Source organism: Crassostrea angulata, chromosome 8 (assembly GCF_025612915.1).
Source record: "Crassostrea angulata isolate pt1a10 chromosome 8, ASM2561291v2, whole genome shotgun sequence".
Lineage (NCBI taxonomy): Eukaryota > Metazoa > Mollusca > Bivalvia > Ostreida > Ostreidae > Magallana > Magallana angulata.
In genome coordinates, this window is record NC_069118.1 from 2,219,491 (window position 1) to 2,246,609 (window position 27,119).

Consider the following 27,119-nt stretch of genomic DNA (forward strand, 5'->3'; position numbering starts at 1 on the left):
TAAGTTTTTTTTCAAGACACCTGAACCGATTATATGAATTGAATACATGTATCAGTAATGGTGATTAATGAAGACCATCTACGTAAAACTAATTGGTACTCATTTCTACACCCTGCCAAGTTTCTTCACTTAGTATTTTTAACTTTTTAACATCACGTACACATGTATTTGCACTAGCATGCTCAAACGATAAAATTGTGCATTGGATTTTTTTAAAATGCTTATCGATTGACAGTTCACAACGTATTTCAATATAATATTAACACTATAGACAGCTGTAAGAAGATTAAGTTTATACAATTGCACTAAAAAATCACAACACAGGCTGTCACTTTAAATTTATCAAACTACTTAAATTATATAAAGATTTGGAGGTTTACAGGAAATGACCGTTTACATAATAAGCAGCATAAAGTGATAGCCAAAACTGTGAACCTTGTGTACTGGTACAGTGGGAAAGCCTGAAAACTCACTGTACAGCGATTGTCTCAGTTCATAGACTTTAACCAACATTGAAGAATAGACAACTTCCACCTTCTCTATCACACATCTTTCTTGGGCTTTTTTAAAAAAATTAATGCAGCTATTATCTAAACTAACTACTCAATTCTGTTAACTGACATACAAAATTGCTGAGAGCGAAAACACAAGTTTAAAACTGAAATCTTTTTATTGCTTAAAACATAAGACCTACTAAACTCTAAACAACGATACAACAGCTTTATCATGAAGATGGGACTTTTTAAAAAAAATATCGATGTAAAAATCAAACTAGAGGTACTGTGAGCAAGCTCACAACTGATACCCCCCGCTAAGAAAAAAATTATAACGCGTGTATTTATGTTATTATAGAAAATACTGGATGAATCTATTTCACTGCCCATTTTCTATAAATAACAACTGCTCTATTTTTTAAAACTGTTAATGCTAATACAGGTAGTAGTAAACAAAGCAATTTCTATCCTTTAATCCCATTTTATTTTAATTTAACTGTTTATGCATGAGGACATTTGCATCCTTCTGTTAACAACCATGACTCGTATCAAACGAAATCCACATGTCAAGCAGCCATTTAATATTAAAACATTTTGAATTATTGGTAAACTAAGCCCGATTTTTTCAAAAAAAAAACTTCCACACTTCTTTTTCCCAAAGAAAAATTTCATCGGGGCAGGCCATTTTCAGGGAGATGGGGATGAGAATCTAAAAATAATTTTGTGTGGCCTGAGAAGAGCAAGCTTTGTGTCAAATTTTAGCTTCTAATATTTCCATTAATACAAGACATGACGAAGACAGAATTTAGCACTTTTTCTGCCAGTGACCTTGACCTTGCCCGATTGACCTTGGGTCAAAGTCATGACACACCCTTAGGTTTTAAGCAATCTTTGTGTGAAATAAGAACTTCCAATGTTTCTCCATAAGGAAGATATGGACCGGACATAAATTTTGCATTTTTTTTCTACCAGTGACCTTGACCTTGCCCAAATGACCTTGGCTCAAGATCATGACACACCCTTAGGTCATAAGCAATCTTTGTGTGAAGTAAGAACTTCCAATGTTTCTCTATAAGAAAGATATTGACCGGACACGATTGCACAGACAGACGGACGGACGGACAGACAGACGGACGGACGGACGGACGGACAAGGTGATTCCTATATACCCCCCCCCCAAACTTTCTTTGCGGGGGGTATAATCAAACAAAAGTATATACTTGTTCTCAAAGTTATTAAGATTTTCCCATCAACAGATTTTTGTTCACATAGATATAAACTGACAAATATATAACAGCATGTACAATGTATTGTCACTTTATAACATGTACTGACAATTTACAGCATGGAATGAAAGCATGGAGTGAACGTTTACAGCATATATGCAAAATATTTTTACAAAGTTCAAAACCTGAAGTCTAAAGTTGTTTTAAAATCACAAAATAACAATGTTATTAACAAATATCGATATTGATATCCATCTTTTGTTTATTTGAGGAAGATATGCTACGACAAAAGTAGATTAATATTGAAACAAAGGAAATTCGGACTATTTTTTTAATTTTTCTTATTTTCTCTCAAAAACTTTTTTGTTGCAATGTAATTGCAAAAGTTAAGTTTTTATGAGTTTTTCATACCATTTTACATATTTTATGGTTGCATTAACTCCTGTTCAATTTTATATCATTGGCAGACGCGCAATTTAAAAATTCTTTTAAATACATATATTCAATTCAAGACAAAATATCTCGAAAATTTTTATCATTGACCTTATAAATGTTAATGTCAACCGACTAACGGCAATAAAGACAGTTTAAGGCAATCAATGGTTTGGAGATCCTATTAGTCATTATTTTTGTACTCAAAAATGGGTACAATTTTGAAAATTGATAGAGGAAATTCGGACTAAAATAAACTTAACATATGAGCTTAAAACGATTTATTAAAATATGAAAGTAGTAAAGCTTTTCGTATTTTATCATTTATCGACGAACAAATTGTTTTATTATCTCTTATAATTACAAAATAAGGAAAACCTTGGAAAGGGTGGACAATTTTGACAAATTTTAACAAAGTTTTCGATAAACATTCAGAGGTCACTAGCATAAAAAGTAGGTCATTGACCTAGTTATTTGAAAGTGAAAAATAGTACCACAATAGTGGGGCTACAATGTACAATAAGTAGTTTTTTTGTTCCTATTAGTGGATTTTTTTTCGCCCCTGAGGAAACATAATCCTTAACATTATAGACGGCACTAAAAAGACATAGGTAACACTGTTCACTGACATTACACAACACAAGCTGTCATTTCACTGAAAATTGTAACAATCTACTAGAAATGACAGTACTCATAACACAAGTAAACTATATGGCAGCCAAAACTATAAATCTTATAATCGTAAACATTCAAAAGTTAACAACCGTTAAATATGGTTTTACAGATGAAAATGGTACTTAACAAATCGTAAACTATAGTTTAAGGTTCGTAAACAAAACGTATCTTGGATTAATAATACGCATCGGTAATAATAATAAGTACATGTGCAACGACAAGGTATTTCTTCTTTTATATCTTAAGAAAATCGATTGTAATTCATACAGAAATTTACAAGACTGAAATTTTCGCGACAAAACACCAATTTTTAATGCAGTGTTTAGCTGACCGAAAATTAACTTGAGTTCAAGTATAGCTATATTTACTTAATAAAGTATTGCTGTCCATTGCTGTCTTTTTTCTACTTCTAGTGTCGACTTTGCGTAAATTACTTTAATTAACTCTAAGGACTTCCACAGGTTGACTTCAGACATCCATTAAGTTCTAGTACCTATGGTAACTTTCGCAAATATGGAAAATTAGTTTTCCTTATCGTAAATACTAATTTTATGCACCTTTACTCACTTCTTATGGATAATAATTAAATAACTCGGATATAAATCTACATATAGACAATTAAATAAGTTCGTTGGTGCATCACGTGGGCTATGAATTCAAAAATCAATGTGCAAAAATAATTTATATGTTTTCTGCAATGTTAGCTAGCTACTTTTATACCCAAAGTCAAAATAACTTTATTGTTTTAATAAATACAGAAAGAGAATCCACATCTTGACCTCTTTGAATTCTCTTCACTCTGATCACTGACTAGTGTTGACCACTCGCCACTTCCTAAACTCTAGTTATTCAATGGTTTCGTCCTTCCTTCCTTCGGCTGCTTTTGACTCCTAGTGTGTTTTGGGGGATTTTAACCAGGCTAAAATAATTTCAATTCAATTATGATTTTTTTAAAAAAATGTTTAGGTCAAATTAGTGTCATAAACCTAAATTATGGATACGTGTTATACATAGCTGATTTTGTGAATGGGGCCAAATGCCTTAATTGCTTGTTCTAATGAGACAGAGTGACCTATTTTATACACATTTTAGCTGATAATGTAAAGGGGGTCAAACTTTTAAGAAATTCAGTGAGGTATCTAAGGCGATCTTCAAATGATACGAAAAAATTACAAGATAATAAAATATACCGGTAATATTACTGCAATCGCTTCTATGAATTCAAATGTTTTGCAGAATATAATAATCTTACCATCGCCTTCTAGATAGCGATATGTCGAAATGCATAAGTCAGGATCGTAGTTACACTGCCGTAGGAGGGCCAATATGTCCTGCCTGTCCCCCCAGGTGGGCAGGGCTTCCTCCACCTGGTCCACCAGCTTACCCACCATCTCATGATGGAGCTCCCACCCAATGGACAGCCTCATCCACTGGCCCTGGGTGTGGTCGTAGAAACAGTGAACGTTGTGCTTTCTCTGCAAAACAGAGATGGGGGAAAACATATTTTCATTGTATCTTCTGGCAATGCTTGCTTGTGGAACTCTTTCCTATAAAGGAAGACTTAATTTAACACGAGGGTTTCCCATATTTAGCTATTCAACCACTTTAAAAATATACTGCTACAATGTCCTCATTTCTATTTTTTATTATAACTGAGTGAGATTTACCTGGAATATGTAGGTGGGGATGCGACCTCTCTTTGGGTGGTTGAGCACGCCCTCTCTATCATCCTGTCCACTCGAGGACTGTGCCTGGGGCAGCCAAATGGACTTCACAGCCCCGGACGAAGACTGTTGTTGCTGCTGTTGACGACGTCTATTCTCCTGTTTACCGAACCAAATATTAGTATCATCATTTCACTATTAATTCATTGATCACAAACTTTTGTAGATTTCTTAGATAATTAAATCCACGAAATCAAGAGTTTTACAAAGTAATCATTATCACAAAAAGTTATAGCACCCTTTTCTAGTATTTCACCTAGTCAGTGTTTCAATATTTTTATATTTCTGAAAAAAAGATATACAGGTACCTGTCGCATTAGAGCTTTCTAAACTAAGTACTGCATGCTTTGATGAAAAGATCTACGCATAAAAACGGATTTTTTTTTATATAAATTTAGGAAACCCTTAACGAGACGTGATCAATAAGTAAATTCAATGCAAAGATTAAAGATGGTGTGCATTGGAATATTTATTGAGTGTAAATACTTTAGAATACTAAACACAAGGGGACATTCTTGTATAAATAAAAAGCAATGGATTAAAAATTGATCTAATCATGTTATAGGGGGATGTGCAGCCATCTTGTACATTTGAGGATAAGAATGTAATCATTTCTTGAACTGGCTTGTCTCTGCCAAAAATAATGCCAAAAGACATAAAAACAATAAATATGAAGTCCCACATGTCATTTTGTTTGAAAATTATGCATATATGAACATGACAATGCCTTTTTTAATGATTCAGAACAGATGTCGAACTGCGCAGCTACATACATGTATTTATTTTAAAGATTTAAAAATCTGAAATAATATGAAGGAGGTTAATTGGTCTCCTCTCTACAACCATTTCCACTTTATGTTCATTCCTTGTGTGACCCACAAAAAGACATTCACCCGTTAGTCATTTCAAGTATTTATGCTGCCACACACCAGAAAATTATAGTGTTAAAATAATCGTTTCATATGACCTTTAACGAGTTTTAATTTACACTGCCTAAGGTTGCTTTCAATAAAGTTAAAGCTTTTTTAGGCAAATGGTTTTTTAAAAGAAGATTTTTAAAGGTTTTTCTCTATATATTCCAATGTAAATTGCCCCCCCCCCTCCCCGGTTGTGGCCCCATCCTACCCCCGGGGGTCATGATTTTAAAAAAAATTGAATCTACCCAGTCCCTACCTGAGGATGCTTCCACACAAGTTTTAAAGTAAATTTTTAAAATTTATTTTTTAAAAACACGAACAAACATTTTAAAAATTCGTTAAAAATACATGTAATATCACTATCATCAGATTTATATTTGGTATGTATATGTTTTGGGGTCTTCTTTAAAAATTGGAATAAACTGTGTGTGTATAGAGCCACCTTAAGAAAATGATTTTGATTTTTTTTTAAATTATACTTTAATTATCTCTACTTTTAAAAAGTCGTGCTTCCAAATTTTCACAACTCTGAATTCCCTTTGCCATAGGGTGCGTTGTGCCAAGTTTTGTTGAAATTCGCCCAGTGGTTCTAGAGAAGATGTTGAAAATGTGAGAGTTTACAGACAGACGGACGGATGGACGGTCAGACTGCAGACAAAATGGATCAGAAAAACTCACTTGAGCTTTCAGCCCAGGTGAGCTAAAAAGTGTTACTTGAATTTCATTAGTATAATATTGAAAATGGATGATGTTTGCAAAGTGCTATATTATAGACGACATTGTTTAGTAAGTGCACAATAGCTTTTTTTTTACAGAGCCAATTTTCATGAAATTGCCTATCAAGGGTATTATATGTCTTACAAAATATTAATGAAACTACAGTATTATATTTTAATAAACATACAACCAAGATTATGAACTTTTTAACATATTTTTTGCAATTAAGTTTGTGTTGACTTAAATATTTTTTTTTTTGGAGTGAATATTTTATTGGCTCAACAATCATGGTACATATATTTTTAGAACATAATTCAAAACGTTTCACAATAGAATAAATGATAAATGGCATTGAAACAGATCAATATATGAGTACCTTGGACATGGAGCTAAAATATTAACATGGATCTAAAATATACATGCATCTTAGTTTTAACATGGTACAAAGCATTAATCAGCAATCTTCAAACAATCAAGACAATCCATATAATACTGAAAGACTACAGTTTATAAGTTAACTAATATTGGCTGCCATAATTCATAAAAAATGAGCATTTGATTCTTCGAACAAAGATAATTTTCTTTCGCATGAAGTTTGTTTCTTAGAAAAATTTTAAAAGCAATGAACTCAATTTGTTTGCCAGGAGATTTTGAATGAATTAGATGTATAAAGCATTTTCCAAGTAAAATACAATAATTTAGTGGAACATTTTTTACTTTGTAGATACCAAATATGACATCTTGCATTGTTAAGTGATTGACATTTTCTATATGTTGTTGCCACCAATATATTAGATCTTTCCAGAAAATTTGTATGCTTCTACATTGGAAATATCTATGATGTATAGTGTTAATTTCATTACAGTTGTCTGTGTTACAGTTCGGACTTGGAATCAATTTCATATTAAAAAGCGACTTGTTATGTACTATGATTCTGTGTAATATTTTGAGCTGAAGAGATTGTGCGTTAGTTTGTGTGCAACACTGAAAAGGTAAATTAAATATCTTTATATAATCAGAGGCTGGAATTTCTACTTCAAATATTTCTGACCATTTTTGGATACAGAGAGTAATTTCCTTGCAACTGTTAATTAAAATCCAATATGCATCTTTACATTTTAATTCACTTAATGGTAGAAATTTTCCTTGAACAGACAAGGAGTGCATTATATTCCCTTCGCTATGGGGAGGATGTGTTTTGTCTTTGACATGTTTTTCCAGTTATTTGGAATAGAGGAAAGGAGACTGTTGTATTGAAGAAAAGAGGGTTTAAATTTAATTTTTTCGTAAAACTCATCTAAAGTTAAGAAAGAACCATCATTGTTAATAATATCTTTTAAAAACATTATTCCATTTTTATACCATTCAGAAAAAAAGATTGATTTATTGTCGATGCATATAAAATTGTTAAACCACAAGCATTCTGTAAAAATGGGTGGGTTTATGCTGATTTCATTCATACAATTTCTAAATATTTTCCATGAAGTAATTATATTATAATAAAAGGTAGGTAACTTTGCTGGAAAACTTGGCAGGCTACATCTTGTTAAGAAAAGATCAGTAATTTCTATTTTACTAATAAAAGCATTTATTAATTTTTTCCATTTTGCATCACTCTGACTTAGATATTGCTTTGAATCTTCTTTAGCATAATTATATTTTACAACTTCATAAATTTCTGCAAATGAGATCTTACGTTTTCCTGTTTTTTGACCACTGAGTTGGTGTTGAGTAATCCCTCGTTGTACCATCTCTTGGGGAACGGTTGCCATTCCTGTAAATCAGTGATGAATAATTCATTATATTTTATTTTCAGAGAAACAAACCATAAATATCCAGAAGATGATATAACTGTAAGGGAACTGCAACTAAAAATTGTGTGCACTATACCCGGTGCCTAATAAGAATATAATCATGTATATCTTTAATAGTACATTTCATCTTACCAAGTTTGTTAAAATACTATTTGTATTGACTTCCTCGTGGTACAGTGAACGTACATTCTTACTTACTACATCAACCGAGATATCGGAGAAGGTTCTGGGTTTCTTTTGCCGTAATCCAAAGGATCTATTGCGAAAAACAGTTAAATTCACCGATAGGGGAGATGGATTTCCCGGAACAAATCACTTTTTAAAATCAAAGTTTTTTTTGTTATTTTTTATCGTACATATTTCTAAATTGTTCGAATTTGCATTTTGAACCTATCATATTGCTCTTGCAATTTTATTATTAATCTTCAAAGTTTGTTAAAACAGCATTCTCTCAGTGAAACTGTATATTTCTGCATGGTTTTTTTCCTAGATATCCTTCAGGACCAGTCTGCCTCTAAAAAGTTTGATCAGTCTAGTTCAAAGGAATAAATGAAGGTAGAATTTTTTGGGGGCATCCCCGGCGCTGGAGTTTAATTTTGCAAAAATCCGTCAAAAATTTTTTGAAACTGATTTCAATAATAGTGTTCTATATTTACAATAGTATGAGTAACTTCTGGATAGCTCAGTAGGTTAAACCGCTGGCTACATTACATAGGACGTTTTTTGTGTCCTTGTTCGATTCCATCTACCGGCATGCTACCGGTATTTCTGTTTTAAATTATCGGTTTGTGTAAACAGCTTTTTTATTTTCATTTTTATACAGGATTGTGCATTTTGTATTTTACTCCTATTTTCTTCCTTTAATGGACGTTTGCTCTTCCAATTGAAAACATTTAATACAAAGTTTATTGTAAACTGGAAGCACTCAGCCGTCACTATACTTTAGTGTAAGTACGCTATGTTTGACGACAAGAATCATTCACTCTGTGTTACTTGAAATAGGTGCCACGTAAGAAAAATTTTGTCCAGCTTTTGCCTTTGTTTTTACAGAGAGAACATCAATAGGAAATGGTACAATTGTGGAAGAAGTTCTGCAAAGTATTTGCAGTTCGTTCTTCGCAAAGAACGTGTGCAGTGGTGACATTTTATACCAAATATGGAGTAGGAAGGTTTATAGATTAGAAAAATGGATGAGTCGGTTAGACAATTGACAACAAGCATTGTTTTAATGAATAACTGACAATATATATATATATATTTTTTGATATAATTTGCATCTTACAACAATGACATTTTTCATCTCCAAAAAAAATAGTTGTAAAAGGACGTTTGTACATTATTAGGATTAGCAGCTTCTTAACTGCCATGATTACATTTACTAAAGAAAATATCATGCGTGTTTTGAAAAAGAAATGCTAAGTTTGCGTTATCCTCCCACATTAAGTACCACATCGCTTAAAGCATCCGTATCAACGAGAGACATTAAAATAAGAACTTACTTGTCAATTGTTGTGGAATAATAAGTTCGAATATCAAAAAAAATCTTGTAAAAACATTGCTACTGATTAAAGCAAATGAATATGTTCTTCTTGCTGATACGGATCTGTTTCATAAATATTGAATTATCATGTTCAAAACTGAATGATATATAAGGAAAATAAATACCCGATTTTCCCGTCATTGTGGACACGGCATATGTTAGAATTACACCATCATAATTATAATCCTATACGGGAATGAAGTAAAATAATACAATCCTTATTTTTTAAAGGATATTGTGTTAATGTTCAAAAGAATAAGAAAAAATTGATGCATAAAACGATCTTTAAAATCGCGTCAACCGAGACTTTCGATAGTTGCTAATATGTCCCTGGTTGTAAATAAACGCATGTAAAGTACATGTATCTTATTATAGAGAGTAAACTGAAAATAGAATTTAAAAATAATAAAATAAAAAAGCGTCTATTACTCATTCTGCTCGAACAACGACTGTGGAATTTTTTTTCAATCACTATTATTATGAGAACTATAACCCAAATGCCAGCGTTCGCTGTGTATGGCCAAAAATCAAGAAACGGAGCGGAAATCGATATGGCATTTATAAAGACAGAAACCAATTCCAGCTCTATAGATCAATTCCATTGTAACAGACAACCGATCCTTTACTATCCATACTAATGCATTCTTCCGTCACTTTAATTTCAAACAGTTTTAGACTCAATAAATAATATATGTGATTCCTCACCTTTGACCCCCAGTCGTCCAGGTAAAACCTCATTCCATCTAGGTACATACACTGGAACTCTTTGCCGCTCTTATGATAGAACGTCTCAAATATGATGTCCTCATGGCTCATCTACAAAGACAACGTAATAAAAATCTATACCAGAATATCGACGGTTTACTGTTATTAATGTTTGAACACATTTATTTTTATGATTGTTCGTAGTCTTTGTAAAATTTCATTAAAAAAATATGAGTAAAGATTATTGTACTGAAAAATAGTATATCATTGGCGTCAGTAATCGAGTTTTAATGAAAACAAAAGGCCCATGGGTCCACATCGCTCACCTGAGCAACAATGGGCGTTCAACAGATATTGTGCCATATGGCCCTCGGTAGAATAACAAAAAAAAAATATTGTAAAGTATTCGAATTTTACACTTATTTTTGCATACACGTAATCTTTGACATTGCACCTTCATGAAATACTGTTTTTACACTAATAAGAAAATCCTGCGCAAGATATAGAACTAAATATTTGGTTGGGGTTCACTGTTATATAACTTCTATTTCCCTGTATTTTCGTTTTGCCCTCCCCCCCCCCTCCCCACTTAATACAGCGATCAAAATATATGAGAGCATATAGGTACATTTTCTTCCTCAACTACTTACTAGTTATTGTATTTTTTTTTTAAATATAATAGTTATTGTATTTTATCAAAATAATCCTACATGTATATATTTGAAGAAGAAAATTGCACCTCAATGCGCTCAATTTCTCAAATAAAAAATATTCAACAATTTTATTTGTGTTCTCCATTATAATTAAATGACTGTTGTTTACCTCGCGTACACTCGTGACTTTTATAACTTTACCCACACTTGATTGATGAATACACTGGAATGAAAAATGTTGTCACGTGACATGTTAAAGAGCTACAAGTGAAAAGCTGTCAATGTGACAGCAAACCTGTTTTTCTTTAATGTGAACTGTATCCATAATCCATGTCAACCCGTATCCAGTGAAATGGAGTACCTTATATGCAATATTTTGCCAAAAAAGTTCAAAAGCTGGTATTTTATCACAAATTATCGGAAATCAAAATCCTAGCAATATGCACACCTCTGATATATGTACAATTGATCTGCAAAAGAACAACTTCCTATCTTGAGAACTGTAAGAGGAGTTATCCGTACAATGAGGGTATCCTTGAGGGCAGCCGCCCGCCCGCCATTTTCACCATTTTAATAACCGGATTTTTCCGTTGTTACCATATTGACAGGCACATCACTATAATTTACTATGGCCCATCCATTATTTTCATTTTTATTCAAAAATTACAAATGGCTACAAACCAGGATAATTTTCCGCTGTAATATTTTCTTAGGAATAGCGATAATTCTTTTATCCCCGCAACAGAAATGTGTCAGAACTATGGAAACTGTTTTAACGATGTCGTTTTTATTTACTCACATTTCACATTATTCATTATATAAAGAGAGGGCCCCAGAGAGTATTTATATACAGCATATCATTCTTTAATTGTTTTGTGTACAAGTATTTAACATACTCTAATTCATATAGAATTTCTAATGATCAACCAAAGTTTCAGCGTCAATCGTAGAATTATAAGCAAGATGAGCTCTAAATTTTGCTAGTTTTGAGTTATATTTTTTTCACATGAGTTTATTACATTCAGCTTAAGATTTTTAACTTGGTATTTCCTATTCGGCATTTAAAATGGAAAAAAATGAATGGCCTCAGATCTGTGTACAAACATAGAATTGTGAGCAAATCTCTGTATCTTACTTATAATTCGAAGCTTAACACTCAAATATGGCAAGTAAATAGAAAATGTAAACAATTAAACACAAAAACATGCACCATAACAAATAAAGAACACAATTTATTTTTCAAAATGAATCATATACATGTATATACCTACATATTTCAGTCAGCGATATTAAACTCTATTTAAACTGAATAAACTCTAGAAAATACCGTGCATCTCAACAAAACATATTGCATTATTCTACCATTACGCAAAAGATGATACCGAATTACCGATAGCCTGAATGAATTGCATTTTAGTTCTTTCTTTATACATCAGATGTTGCTTAATTTGCGCAGGTACAGTTAACTGTTTGATTTACCGAAGTCTCTGTTTGATTTGATACGTAAAAATCAGGAAATACAAACGACAGTTCCCAGATTAACGCAAAGCATAAATGAAAACGAAACAAAAATCACAACAAGCTAACACCACCGTCATATGTGAAAACTGTCAATGCATTGAACTATTTAGCCTCTATTTACTTCACAAAATCGGCACCAATGTATTTTGCATGTTTCAAAGATTCCCTTCGTACACGGACTGTTGCACAACAAACAAATTCATCATTGTCAGATCGACCCGTTTATCATATAGTGTCATGGCTGCTTTAAACAAAGAACCTCGTTTTAGAATTATGGAATACGAGTCTTGGAAAAATGGGTATGCAAACCCGGACCGGGGCAAAATAAAAGCCGGGGCAGATCGGCAATCGTCAATTCCAATTACGCATTATTTTGCAGCAATATTTACAGCGAATACAAATATACTGGTCAGTAAATATCTTGAAACTTTAATGAGATTGGCAGATTAATAACTGTCAATCTTTTGTTTTGCCCTGGCCCGGTCATGCTTACCCATTTTACCAAGACTCATGGATGCTATAAATTGCTTGAAACACGCCTTTTCTTTCTACTTATTTTCGTAAAAACTCCGATTTGAAACAGAATTAGCCCATAATTTTTGCAATTAATATTTTCCTTCCCATAAGGATTATTCATGCTAAATTACGTTGAATTTGCCTCAGGAGTTCTTGAGAAGAAAATTTTTTAAAATGCACCCCCTTTTTTACAGTTTTGAGGTTTTCTCCGCTTTCAATGAAAATTTTTCTTTCATTTCTGCAATTTATATTCATCTTTCCATAAGAATGCTTTGAGCCAAATTTGGTTGAATATGGTTAAGTGGTTTTAGAGAAGAAGTTCAAAATGTGAAAAGTTTACAGACGGACAGACAGACGGACGGACAGACGGACGACGGACAAAATGTGATCAGAATAGCTCACTTGAGCTTTCAGTTCAGGTGAGCTAAAATCATTTGTTTCTCCAAATAATCGATTTAATGTTATTGACCACCTTTATAAACTGTGCAGGGTCTCTAGGTTACTTATACTGGTCTGGTCTTATGAATACATGAACGAATTTAGTCAAATTTAATTTCTTTTTGTAAATCGATTTGAATCACGTCATGGAAAGAATGATATCCCATATGTCAGCTGCCAATTTGTAAAACACTGCTAATGTAAAGTATACTATGTAAAAAAGCGTAAAGGGCTGATGCACATCTATCACAGGAAGGTGTGATTTGATATTTACATAATTAAGTTACATGTCCCTGAATTGATCGAAGGGTGTTTGTAACATAAACAGCTCATTTTGGGACGCCGACTGTAGCTGGATCACTACATGGATATCTTGGATGGTTGTTACAGTCTTCAAGTTGGTAGTGCTTGGGTTGCAGGCATAGTATTCTTCAGGTTGTTGTTTGTATTCTACCTGTGATGTTTAGGGTCAATGCATCATATCTTGCCAACTACTGAAGAGTTTAATATAGTTGTATGACATTCGGAGTTCAGTGAAGTGTTTTCCGTTAGTTTATTACTAATTACCTGATAATTATGGAGGCCTTAGTTAAACCAACAGTGTTATTCTTTATTCTTGCATTTGCCTGGGGTTGCCTTTCTCAAGATTTTAAGGTTCGTCAACAAAATCGTAACACACTAAAGTGTCTTTGATTAAGTCATTGCAGTCTCCGATTTATTTTTTTAAAACCTACCTGACGAGATTTTGGTTTTTGGGTGTCTTTCTTCTTTTCCTGTTTGAGACCCGCTCCTTCAGCTGAGTATCGCTTCTTTTCCTTTACTTGTTCTGTAATCAATTCTTCTCCTTCCATGACCTAAAGACAGTTAGCTTTGCAGATGTTATTTAGACTTTTCGTATTGATAATTATTCTTTACAGACCAAGGCTTTAAAACTACTACTAAAAGTATTGCGACTGATTACAAAATATTAAAAATAATCATGAATTTCTGATTTTGAAATAAAATTCAAGTCACTGAATATGATTTGTTTTTTATTACAAAGCAGTGTGTGCAGGAGACAATAGTTAAAAAGGATTATATCACTAGCAAAGTGGCGTCTGCTTTGCCTTTAATTAGAACAACAGAGCATAGCGCTATTGACGTCTGTATTCCGTAGGTGACAACCAGACATTTTAGGAAATATGACTTTTGTTTTGTCGCGTTCATCGCTATTTGCTTGTATTTTATTGCCCTGAAACAATTGTGAGTTGGTTGTAACCTAAACGACATGTTTTGCATAGACCAAAGTTATAAATGTACACCGTTTTAGGTGTCAATAAATTACTGGTTATTTTTGTGAATTTTGGGGTTCCATGCAAAGTATGTATTTTTTTTTGTATATTTCTTAGTTGTAGCTATTTAAATTCATAAAGATCAATGAACTGAATCATCTTGTTTGCTGTTTGAAATCTAATATGGTTGCATTCCATACGCATTATAGAGTGCTTGTTTGTCACATGCTTGTAAAGGTTTCGTTGAAATCTACCCAGGAACTGTTGTGTCGGTTGACTACATGGTTGTCTTGAGTTTGTTACCTAAGATACTTACCTGAAGAGATTTTGGTCGTTGCATGACTGTTTTCTGTTCCTGTTCGAAATCCATTTCTAGAGTCCCCTGTAGTTCATTTTCCTTTACATTAAATGTATTTTCTTCTATTTCGTCGTTGACCTGAAGATGAAAACGTTTGCTGTTCATTTTTATTACGCAAATTTTGACTTGGTTTTAACGACATTATTTATCAGGGAAGAAACATTGTCCCACGCTAAGGAAATATATTAACTAAAGTATTTCTCTATTGGAAAGTAATGGATGCAACATTTTTCTGATAATGACCAAAGACCAAAGGACATGTTTACATGTCACGGGCATTCATTGTGTCAAATTTTAGCTTCTTATCATTTTCCATTTCCAAGATATGGCCAGAAGAATAATAATCGATTTTTTAAACAATGACCTTAAACTTGCACAACTGACTCTGTGTCAAGTTCATGACATAAGCAATTGTGATGTGAAGTACGAACAGCCCATGTTTTTTTAAGACCGGACGCAGACAATGAAATTTTTTTTCCAATGACCTAAAACTTGCTCAAATGATCTAAGGTTAAAATCAAGACACATCCTAAGGTCATTAGCAATCTTTGTGTAAAGTAAGAACTTTAAGATGGATAGGGATCAGACACAAATTTTGCACTTCTATTTCCGGTGACCTCGAACTTGCCCAAATGACCTTGGGTCAAAATCAAGACACACCCTCAGACCGTAAGCAACCTTTGTGGTAAGTAAGAACTCTCAATATATATATATATATATATATATATATATATAATTATATATATATATATATCAAGTCAGACCAACAGACAGATAGATATACGAACAAGGTCTTTCATTTATACCCTCCCAGACCTTGTTTGCAGGGGTATAAATGAAGTAATGTTGCCCAAAAACAAAGTCAACTATTGTTTTTGATAGATAGAAGAGCAAAACTACTAACAAAGGACGTGTTTGGAAACATATGGTTGTAATTTTGCAAAAAAGAACAAGTTTAATTTTATGCTGAATCCATTTTCTAAAAATATCTTTAACATCAAACGATTTCTTGTCATATTCCACCTCTCGGAGCAATTACGCTACAGATGGTATAAATCCTTGTATCCGTTAAGCTATAGCAAACCGCTACATTCGGTCGTCCGTGGTTTAGTTGTGTAGACTGGTTTCCTTTATGACGTGACCTAGTTTAGGAGTCGCAAAGGTTCAGTTACAATATAATCAACGAAGCTAAGAATCAGAAGCAATTTATTGAAATGGTTGGAATATCCTGGTATTATTTCGAGCTAGTCGACATTAGAAAACATTGATCATACAATACTTTTTCGGACGAGCTGGCATTATTACAGTTACCAACAAGGATATATTAGTAATATTCTTAATCACAAAACTACAACTATACTTTAACTATTGCTTCAAAACTCTTCAATTACAAACAAACACTACAAGACCTTAATATCGAACATAGATAATTCTACAACTATAGTCCTACGTCATTACTGGCGATGTTAATAGATGTATAGTAAAAAACGAAGACCCAAGATCACTTATTATGAAAGGGCCTAAATGTAGGGAGCCTAGATACTTCACATGGCGTCGTAATTGAATACATATCATGAATTCTGTTGAAGATTACGCCAAGCGATTGGTCAATTTTGAAAAAGAAGACCTTGACATCTTGTCAGAGTGGGTTAAAAGCAAAATCCCGTATTGAACGACTGAGAGGCCACATGTAAACCATCTATCCTTCTTTTTTCAATAAAGCAGAAGTGAGAAAAGAACTAAATAGATTGTACGATCAGTATGTACTGGTCCCTGCTGACAAGGCATGTAACAACATTATCTTTGTTTGTAAGGCAGTTTATACTAATTGCATTTTGAAAGAACTAGGTTTCTAGTCTATATTGGTAATCCTACTTAGCAGCCTTTCTAAGCAGGAAATACTTCAAAATCATAAATCGGTTTTTGATATCATTAATATGAACCGCCTTTCATATTTTAGATTTTTAAATATTTAAAATACGTCTGTACCTGCGCAGTTCGACAGGTATTTTAAGTGATTAAAAGGGCATTGCCCTGTTCTTGTATATTACATACAAAACAACATATAGCATCTATTAATCATTGTTTTTATACATTCTGGCAACACCTTTCGACAGTTTCGGGCAGAAACAAGCCAGTTCAAGAAATGCTCAAATGTACAAGATGGCTGCACAAATCCCTTAACGTGCATCATTTGGGGTCTGAACTGAACTTTATTTATTTTACAACGATTTATAAACAAGTTCTACAACTTATATTAATATCTCTCGTTGGCACGGATGTTAGCGCGAGGGGGTCATTGGTGTAGGAAGAAGCAAAAGAACCCGGAGAGAACCCTTGTGTCCAAGCGGGCGAACGCCAAACCATATCACATACAACCACTGTCGAGAAGCGAGTGCTTTGTCAAATACGCTTCTTGGACACCTCGAGTTTGGTTTGGCTGTTACATACATTGTTGTTTTTGTGAAATATGGGTTCTTGCTTGATATTTCGTATACATTTGTTAGTTGTAACCTATATGAGATGGTTCAACGAAATAAGCCATCTTTTTACCAGTTTCAGAGATTAAGATAGTTACTGGCTCTCTTGGTTTAATTAGAGGTACTGTGAGCAAGCTCACAATTGATACCCCCGCTAAGAAAAAATCATAACTCATGTATTTTTTCTATTATAGAATTATTGGATGAATCTATATCACCGTCCATTTTCTATATATAACCACTGCTCTATCTATACAACTATATTAAAATTATAAACTCGAAGTTTTGGTCTTTAATACCGAGAAATCGGAAGAATACTGTCTTTTGTTTTATACATTTTAAACATCATTGGTACTTGAAGATTACCAGTTTGTTTTTATTTTTTTCAATAAAGCTTCGCCAATAAATAATCAACGAAAATTCCTTTAAAAAATCCGGAAATCATCAGGATTTTTTGGATTTTACATTCTTGCGCATATGCTTCACATTCACGCTAAATCACGGGGGGCTCTTTAGTTTATGTTTCCACAGTATCACATTTGCATGGATAAACTCAGAAACGATAAAACAAAATTAATACGTTTACATTTTCATTGAAAATTTGCTATATCCCGAGAGTTCTGAATGTCAACATGTGTGTAAATTCAAAGCGAGTAAAAACGTTGGTGAAAAAGTGTCGAATTCTTCATTAATATGGATTAAATTTTTAGATGAAAGGTATTTACTGCCTCAAAATGGTTTGTTATGTATATTTTGACTGTTTTTTGCAATGCAGCCTCATTAATTTTCTCCAAAATCGTTTCAGGGCGATTCTGCAGTTTTCTGCTACATATATATGGTATTTGTTTTGCCTCGGACTAGAATGTCGCGACGTCATTGGATGAAACGCGTCACGTGGCTGCCTTACAAATTTCGTTAAAAGGCAAGCGTCAAAATTTATAGGGCAACATGGCGGACGTAACGTTATTTGAACTGATTTTCTACACAAACGTTTGTTTACATATCAAACTTTAGGTCCTCGACAAAACAAAACATTTATTAGGTTTGTTACTGACTGTTTAAAGAAATTTGTGGGGTCGGTATAGTCCATAGAAGGCTCGGCTCCGCCTCGCCTTCTATGGACTTTACCGACCCCACAAATTTCTTTAAACAGCCAGTAACAAACCTAATAAGTAATAATATATGGTATATGGGAGACATTTTAACTCTGGTGGCCTGTTCCGAGACAGTTAGATTATTCTAACTGATCAGAGTGTAGTGAAATTAACATTATAGCATTATTGTAGGCTTAAAGCTTGGTTATGTAAATCAACAATGCGGTGTGTCGATGTATCTATTCCGTGAATGTCCGATATCAGATGCAATGTGTCAACCCGTGCATGCACGGGTCAAAGTCTAGTTTTTTTAAACTATTAATGCTAATATGATTACACAAACCAATTTCTATTCTTTAAATTCCATTTAAGTTCAAGTCAACTGTTAATGCATGAAGACATTTGCATCCATATGTTAACAAACATGATTTGAATCAAACAAAAATCCGAATGTCAAGCAGCCATTTAATATAAACATTTTAAATTATTGGTATATTGAGCCCAATTTTTCTTTAAACAATGACCTTGAACTTCCTCATTTCACCTTGGGTCAAAGTCATGGCACACTCTCAGGTTATAAGCAATCTTGATGTGAATTAAGAACTTCCAATATTTGTCCATTAGAAAGATATAGACTGGACCTGAATTTTGCACTTATCTGCCAGTGACCTTCGCCTTGCCCAAAAACCTTGGGTCAAGGTCATGACACACCCTTAGGTCATAAGCAATCTTTGTGTGAACTTGGAACTTCCAATATTTCTTCATAAGAAAGATATGGACCGGAATGAATTTTGCGCCTTTTTTTTCAGTGACCTTGACCTTGCCCAAATGACCTTGGTTCAAGGTCATGACACACCCTTAGGTCATAAGCAATCTTTGTATGACTTGGAACTTCCAATATTTCTCCATAAGAAAGATATGGACCGGAAATGAATTTTGCACTTTTTTTCAGTGACCTTGACCTTGCCCAAATGACCTTGGTTCAAGGTCATGACACACCCTTAGGTCATGTGCAAACTTTGTGTGAAGTAAGAACTTCCAATGTTTCTCCATAAGAAAGATATGGACCGGACACGAATTTTGCACTTTTTTGTCAGTGACCTTGACCTTGCCCAAATAAGCTTGGTTTAAGGTCATGACACACCCTTAGGTCATAAGCATTCTTTGTGTGAAGTAAGTATGTCCAATGTTTCTCCATAAGAAAGATATGGACCGGACACGAATTGAACAGACAGACAGACAGACGGACGGACAAGGTGATTCCTATATACCCTTCAAACTCCGTTTGCGTTGGGTATAATGAGTACTATTATGTGTCATTATTAACATATGTCTGATAGTATGGAATCATCGTAAATTACCAAAGAGTGTTTGGTTGCCATATTTTTGTTTAAGTTTGGTCGATACCTGCCCACGGACTGTTGAGTAGGTCGCTACATTCCCCAAAGTGTGGGATGATTGCATGGCTATCTTGGATTTGTTATCTACGATACTTACCTGAGGGGACTTTGGTAGTTGCGTGTCTGTTTTCTGTTCCTGTTCGAGATCCATTACTGGAGCCCCCTGTTCCTCGTTTTCTTTTTCTTTAAATGTAATTTCTTCTACTTTTTCGTTGACCTAAAGATGATTACGTTTGCTGATCATTATTATTTTATTGAAAAGGGTTGAGGGCAATATCTATCATGTAAGCCCTTGAGGGACGACATATTGTCCGACAATATATTTGTTTAAAGTGGTATAAAATAACCAATGTTGCCCCAAAACACAGTCAACATTTGTGTGTTAGATAAAAAATCTACAGAAAAATGAAGGATTTGAAAACAAAAACCTGTTATATAACATAAAATTAGAGGAGTTAAATTTTGAGTTTAGTCTATTTCTATCAAACGATCTCTTGTTAAATTCCGCTGCTTGTAGCAATTAATCTACAGATGTTCTACCTATTTCTACTACTCAAATGCTTGTATCTGTTAAGCTAGCAAACTGATAGATTTGTGCGTCTAATGTTTACTTGTCTAGACTGCTTTTCAATTATGACGTCCCCTTGTTTCAGAGTTGCAAATGTACAACTACAGTAACATCAACGAATCTACGAATCAGAAGCAATTTATTGATATTAAAGACTAATTTCCTATAAAACGAGCATTCCGTTAGTTTAAAGTGTATACAAGAGTGAAATGTTAGTAAGAGGGATCAAATTAGATTGTCTAAACAAACTTTTAATATATATAATTTTCAATTCTTGACAAGTTCTCATAGGTATAATTTTTTCTTCAAAAAGTCAGTTCCGTTATTCTTCTTTGCATGTACCGTATATAGGGGTTTCAAAATTTGCGGAAATGGGGAAAACAAGTAACTTTTTAAATTTGTCAGTCACCATTTTCCGATGTAATAAATTCCTTATTGAAATTATACCTGATATAATTACTGCGTATTTAATATTTTGCGATGTAAAAGTTATCGCCCAAAAATATGAGAAAATTGAAACATTGTAAAAATTACCGGTTGTACGGTAATTAGACTTTGGCCTTTGACATTTTAAACTTACCTCCTTCTGTAGTTTAGTTTTTTCAACGGTTTCTTCTTTCTCTTCGGCAGTTTTTGCTTCTTTAGTAGTTTTTGGGGGATTTAGCCAGACTAAAAAATTAAATGTCAAATAAATTCATTCGTGGTTCTAAATGAAGAAAAAAAATCTTGAGTAATGTATTACATTTCTTTATTTGCGGTCCTAAACCAAACTTTTACATATTTTAACTGATAATTTTAAGGGATTCAAAAAATCCTAATTGACAGTAAGGCATTTATAACCATTTACAAGAATTATAGAAAGATGTATAGGATTCTAGAGTGTGATTGAGCAGCAATGTCCGATGGTCACGTCGAAGTCCGATGTTGTTACATGCTTAAGTCCGATAGTTTAAAATGCAGTCGCTAAAGTCTGACAATCGAGACCAATACGCACAAAAAGGTTTGTCCCAACAAAACATGATGATTCGTTAAAGAATTCGAATAGTGTTTAGATAGCCTTTATGCAATGGCTCGATTAAATGACCCTTAAAGGGACATGGTCACGATTTTGATCAAAAATTATTTTTTCGATTTTAATGTTTACAATGCTTCAGTAAGACATTTTGAATAGGCAACAAAAATTTGAGTGTCATTTGGTTAGACCTAAAATAAATGTGTTAATCGTTAGGAACTGTTTATTTATGCAATGAATAATAAGATAGACAAACCAGCTTTAAAAGGATTTTTACTGGTATATTGAACACATGTAAACAAAAACAGGGCACGAGCCTTATTTACATGAGGAGGAATTGTGAGCCCTGTATCTTGCTTAAAACTCAACGACTGGCATCCAAATTTCATTTGATCATTAGAAATGCATTTTTAAAGCATTGCAAATAATAAAAACAGAAAAATAAATTTCGACTAAAATCGTTACCATGCCCCTATGATATGATGGTTTTGCTCGAAATACAAAAAAAAAATAAATAGGGGATAAAAAAGATGGAACTAGACTAAATAGGATTACTATTTTAACCAAACGTGCCTTTGTTTAATTAAGGTGGTATGGGACACTTCCATGTCGTGACGTATTGTTTATCGAAATATGGTAGAACAGATTTATTACTATCTATTTCATATGTATTTATTCGTTTTTGGATTTTCTATTTTCGTTTTGTGCAGTGTATTCTTAAATATTATTCATCTAAAGTTTAATTGCTCGCGTATGGTTGGTTCATAACATTATCCAATGATTCTCTATTAGTATAAGTAACAGTTTAAACTAAGTCAAATTGGGGAGTATTTCATTTTCAACGACGTCGGACAATCCAGTGTATATCAGCTGCATCTTGTGGAATGTTAGTTATTTATTTCTTTATTACCATGATAGTGATTTGGGCATATTATTTTAATTGCAAGGTTTATACTCTATCGTATTTTTGTAGTTAATCTTGCCATTGTAATTTCTGAAACTTGTTTGTAAGTTCTACTATTAAATTGCTAAAAAAAAATATGTTTTACCATATAAATGAATACTGAAGTAACGGTTGCTTTTTATCAACGAAATATCGAAACTAAAACAATTGAATGTACATGTAAAATTGTATTTTGTCTCATGTATTTTTCTTTGTTTATAGGTCAATGCTTTAAAACGTTTAATAAATCTGTTAAACGAAACGGCTGTCTTTTGGATTTCCTTACTGCTCGGTTACAGAATTAAACAATAAAATAAAGTGTAATTATATAAATAGTTTTTCCCCAAAATATTCACCTAACTCCGTAGCGCAGTGTGTTAGAGGATTCACAACGAACCTGTTAGTCATAAGTTCGAATCTCGCTAGGGGTTTTACTATTTTTACCTTTTTAAATACTATTAAAAGTTATTTTTTGTTAAATATTAAAAAATTTGAAAATTCTTAACCGGTGAAAGTTTTTCAATTTTATAGTACTATAATCCACATTAATATTACCAGATGTCCCATACCACCTTAAATAGGACTGGTTGGTCGTTGCTAACTTTAGAATAAATATTTTTAAGAAAAGTTTCAAATGAAAATATATAGACATATATGTATTTTACTTCTAAAGATAAAATATTTGATAATTGATTTTTCATTAAAACAAAGTTTATGGATATCAAGCTAGCTGTATTTCTTCTTTTTTCGAAAACGTAACCATGTGGAAACTGTCTAACGCTTTCATCTTTAATTTTCATTGAACTGCAATAATCTTAGGTTACCGATAACTTCTACAAAGCGTCAAAAAATGTCAAATATGTTTAATTTCTGACAATATTGGACTTCGGTGTTCATGTACTAGTATCTAAGTAGTTCTTTACCGTATAAAGTGTTTATATGCAAATCACCAAATTTTGGCGTAGATGATCCTTTGGCGTGTTTAACATACGGACTGACATAATGTAACCACAGGACTTAGGCATCCGTATCGGCAACAATGTAGTCTTACAAATTCACAACGGAACTTTCAATTTTATGAATTTAAATGTTTTGCAGAATATATCCAACTTACGGTCCCCTTCTAGATAGCGATATGTCGAAATGCATTCGTCAGGGTCGTAGTTACACTGCCGAAGGAGAGCCAGGATGTCCTGCCTGTCCCCCCAGGTGGGCAGGGCTTCCTCCACCTGGTCCACCAGCTTACCTACCATCTCATGATGGAGCTCCCACCCAATGGGCAGCCTCATCCACTGGCCCTGGGTGTGGTCGTAGAAGCAGTGGATGTTGTGCTTCCGCTGAAAAGAAGTCATGAAACTGGTAATTATGTGTATAAAATGTAATATAATAATCAAAAATTAATTTCTAAAATAAATGCGGTAGTAAAATACAACAAAGCAAGCGTAATGAAGAGATAAAATAAACTCCATTATGTCTGAATCACCCTATGCATTGTCTTTATTTATTTATTTATTTATTTATTTATTTATTTACAAGCTGTTTGTTACCTGGAATATAAAGGTAGAGATCCGGCCTCTTTCGGGGTGATTGAGCACGCCTTCTCTGTCGTCATGATCACTGGAGAATTGCAGTTTGGACCCACATCCTGACATCCTGATCCCAGCTACCTCAGACTGCTTCTGTTCCTTCTGTTCAATGTCCCCCTGATTAATATATTCACGTAAAAGGATACGTCTCGAGACTGCATTTATATTTTAGGCTGTGTGGATTTTATTGAAATAGTTTGCTGATTAAGTAATAAAATGACACTTGTTTAAATCTGGTAAATATGTATGTTTCTTTCAAATATTTTAAGGTGTAATGTCAATCTGCTTTTAATTTCACAATCTATTTCTTTAAAAATTTCATATTGATTTTCATCAAAGTCATTATCAATGGATTCAGATGAAACACAGTTGAAGTGATGAAGCCCTGCTAGATTTTTCAATAATTGATGATATGTCTAATCATGATATGAGGAAAACTAGACATAGTGATAAGGAAAAGCAAAATTTTACCACCGCAGCAAAAAATTTAAAATATTAAATGTACATGTATTTAACAAAATTTTAAAAATGTATAACAAAAATTTAGTTGTCCTTTTAAAAGAATTAATTCATCGGGGGAGGGGGTATACATGTAGATATTGCCTCATAAAAATTTGATCAATATGATGCGCTTCTTGCAATTTTTTGTAAAAGCTTTATTTACTTTTTTACCCCCTGCTAAATGTTAGAGTTCAGTTCGTTCCGTTCAAATTTTCTTTTTCTTTATTTGAATTTAAATAAATATCTTCTTCAAACATAAATTTGGACCCAGCATCGCCTCCCTTATTTCTACATGCCTTAATAATTGTGAGTTAACAGGCACAATTAAAGTGAGATTATGTTCTACAGAAGTTATCAGAGCGACATTCCACTTTAACAATCTTACGTTTTCTTTATTAGCTTTGATTCTTTCTGTGATGATTAAACCTTCGTTGTACCATCTCTTAGGGAATGGTTGCCATTTCTGTAATTCAATTAAATAAAGTAATCGTTTAAAGACCAAATCAGATGATAAGGAGTATGGTAATATTTTTATATCTATTAACAGAGCTCTTCAACGTTTCTTTTTAATTTTTAATATATATTTCACTTTGATGTTAAACACTAGATTAATCTACTAACTTGGAGATTCTGGCTAAGCCCGACTAGAATAAGTGATAGATTCTGGTTTATTCAAAAACATTTGGACTAAAAAAAAAAACCAAGAAATGTCATTCCTTTTTATTTTTTATTTTCATTATATCACTTATTACAGGCTTACCATTTATTAACAGATTGTGATTCTTTACCTTTGATTCGCAATCTTCTAGGTAAAACCTCATTCCATCTGAGAACATACACTCAAACTCCTTGCCACTCTTGTGATTGAACTTCTCAAATATAATATATTCGCAACTCTACAAAGAAAACATAATTTATATGATGATATCCATTGTATGCTTAGAGTTTGTATCGATGCTTTATATATATATATATATATATATATATATATATATATATATATATATATATATATATATATATATATATATATAGTTAGTTAGTTAGTAAGTTAGTTAGTTAGTTAGTTTAATTAACTTCTACAGTGTTTCTGGAATCTCTTAAAAACATTGGAGCATTCGGTTTTTATGATTTAATAAATATTGGCATCATTTAGGTATATTCCATTGGGGTTTGTTTGCTCATTCCAAACCTTTTTCTTGAATTTTAATATAACCCCGACCCCACCTCTTTTTTAGAAGTTAGGAGATGAAGGTTAGCGAGGTTGTTCCCTTATCTTTTTGTTTGTTTTTTGTTTGTTGATTTGTCAAGATTTTGGGTAAGCTGCATCCTCTCAATTACCAGTGTTACGTGCCTGTTGTCCAGTTTTTGGATATTTCAATATATTTACAGAAATAGTTAACATCTTTTTGTATACAAACAGGATGACCTTGACTTACATCGTCTGTGCCTTTCTTGGCGGCATTGTTTCTCTGACCGGATGCTTTCTCCATTCTTTTTTGGTGCTTTAGTACAATGCTTTTGCCTACTCTGTCCTTTGGGAGTACCTCTTCCTTTTAGAACTAGTATACGGGGTTCTTTCTGCCTACTAGATCCCTGTTTGAGGTAGAGGTCCGTAGCTACAACTTCAACCTGCTCAACATCAAATTCTCTCTCTGGAGTCGTTAGCGTTAATCATTCATGCCTCTCGGCTTGTCTATTAAAGACACAAACCTCTGTAATCAAATTCCAGGTTAAGTTGATCGACAGTGGGATTGAGTCAATTTTTACAAACCATCTTTTGCTCAATGTAGTCAACAGTGATGAAATCCAAAAGTTCTGACTTGTCTTCGATCAGCGACAGCTAGTTCCACGTTTTTGGTTTTTGGTTTTTTTTTTGGTCTATACACGTTATATTGTGCTCCGTCAATGATATTGGTAAGAGCACACAATATGTCACTTAATTAGATACTGGTACCGTAAATACAGTTTATCGATAGTTAACAGTTTGATTCCGATATGATTCTGTTTTCTGTTTCGTTCTGTTTTCTAGCAACCCGCGATCGGTTTTACTTTTGCTTTGCGGTTTTACTTTCGCTTTGCGATGAGGCTTTACGTTATGTCGCATTACCCAAAAGGCAATTTTTTTAAAAACTGAACATTATGACAAACAAAATCATCAGATAATGGAGTATAAAAAAGTATAATATATTATTGAATACAAATTATGATTTGCATTTCTCATATGTGTATCAAAAGGGTTACGAGAGTTACAGTATTGTTTCAATCTTCTTTTCGCGTATAAAAATGGTTACAAGGGTTACAGTCGGGGTTATAGACCTTGATTCAATTCCAATGTCTCATCTGAAACACGTTGCAGTTGCAGACAATTATCTTTCTACCAATATATCTTCTTAAGTTATGTACCACAGGAGTTCCGAGAGTTGTAGATCATTTTATCGCAACCAATTTCTCAAATAAGGGTTACAAGTGTAACATGTACATGTGCGAAGGTAACATTAATTCATGGTTTGTAGTCTCATCACTCGTAAACT

The 27,119-nt window shown here is 33.2% G+C and overlaps 1 protein-coding gene across 1 annotated transcript; it reads right to left on the reverse strand.

Moving 5' to 3' along the window:
- On the reverse strand, nt 1-26,591 carry LOC128157825 (uncharacterized). Its single transcript, XM_052820467.1, has 14 exons — nt 26,025-26,591; nt 25,374-25,481; nt 24,971-25,048; nt 24,046-24,201; nt 23,613-23,835; nt 21,124-21,212; nt 20,073-20,192; nt 14,960-15,079; nt 14,107-14,226; nt 10,245-10,355; nt 7,882-7,959; nt 4,495-4,650; nt 4,080-4,302; nt 1-3,746 (listed from the first exon to the last, which is right to left on the reverse strand). Exons 1-14 carry the CDS (start codon nt 26,076-26,078, stop codon nt 3,718-3,720), a joined length of 1,665 nt encoding a protein of 554 aa, XP_052676427.1. The 5' UTR covers nt 26,079-26,591; the 3' UTR covers nt 1-3,717.
- Between the last annotated feature and the right edge of the window lie 528 nt (nt 26,592-27,119).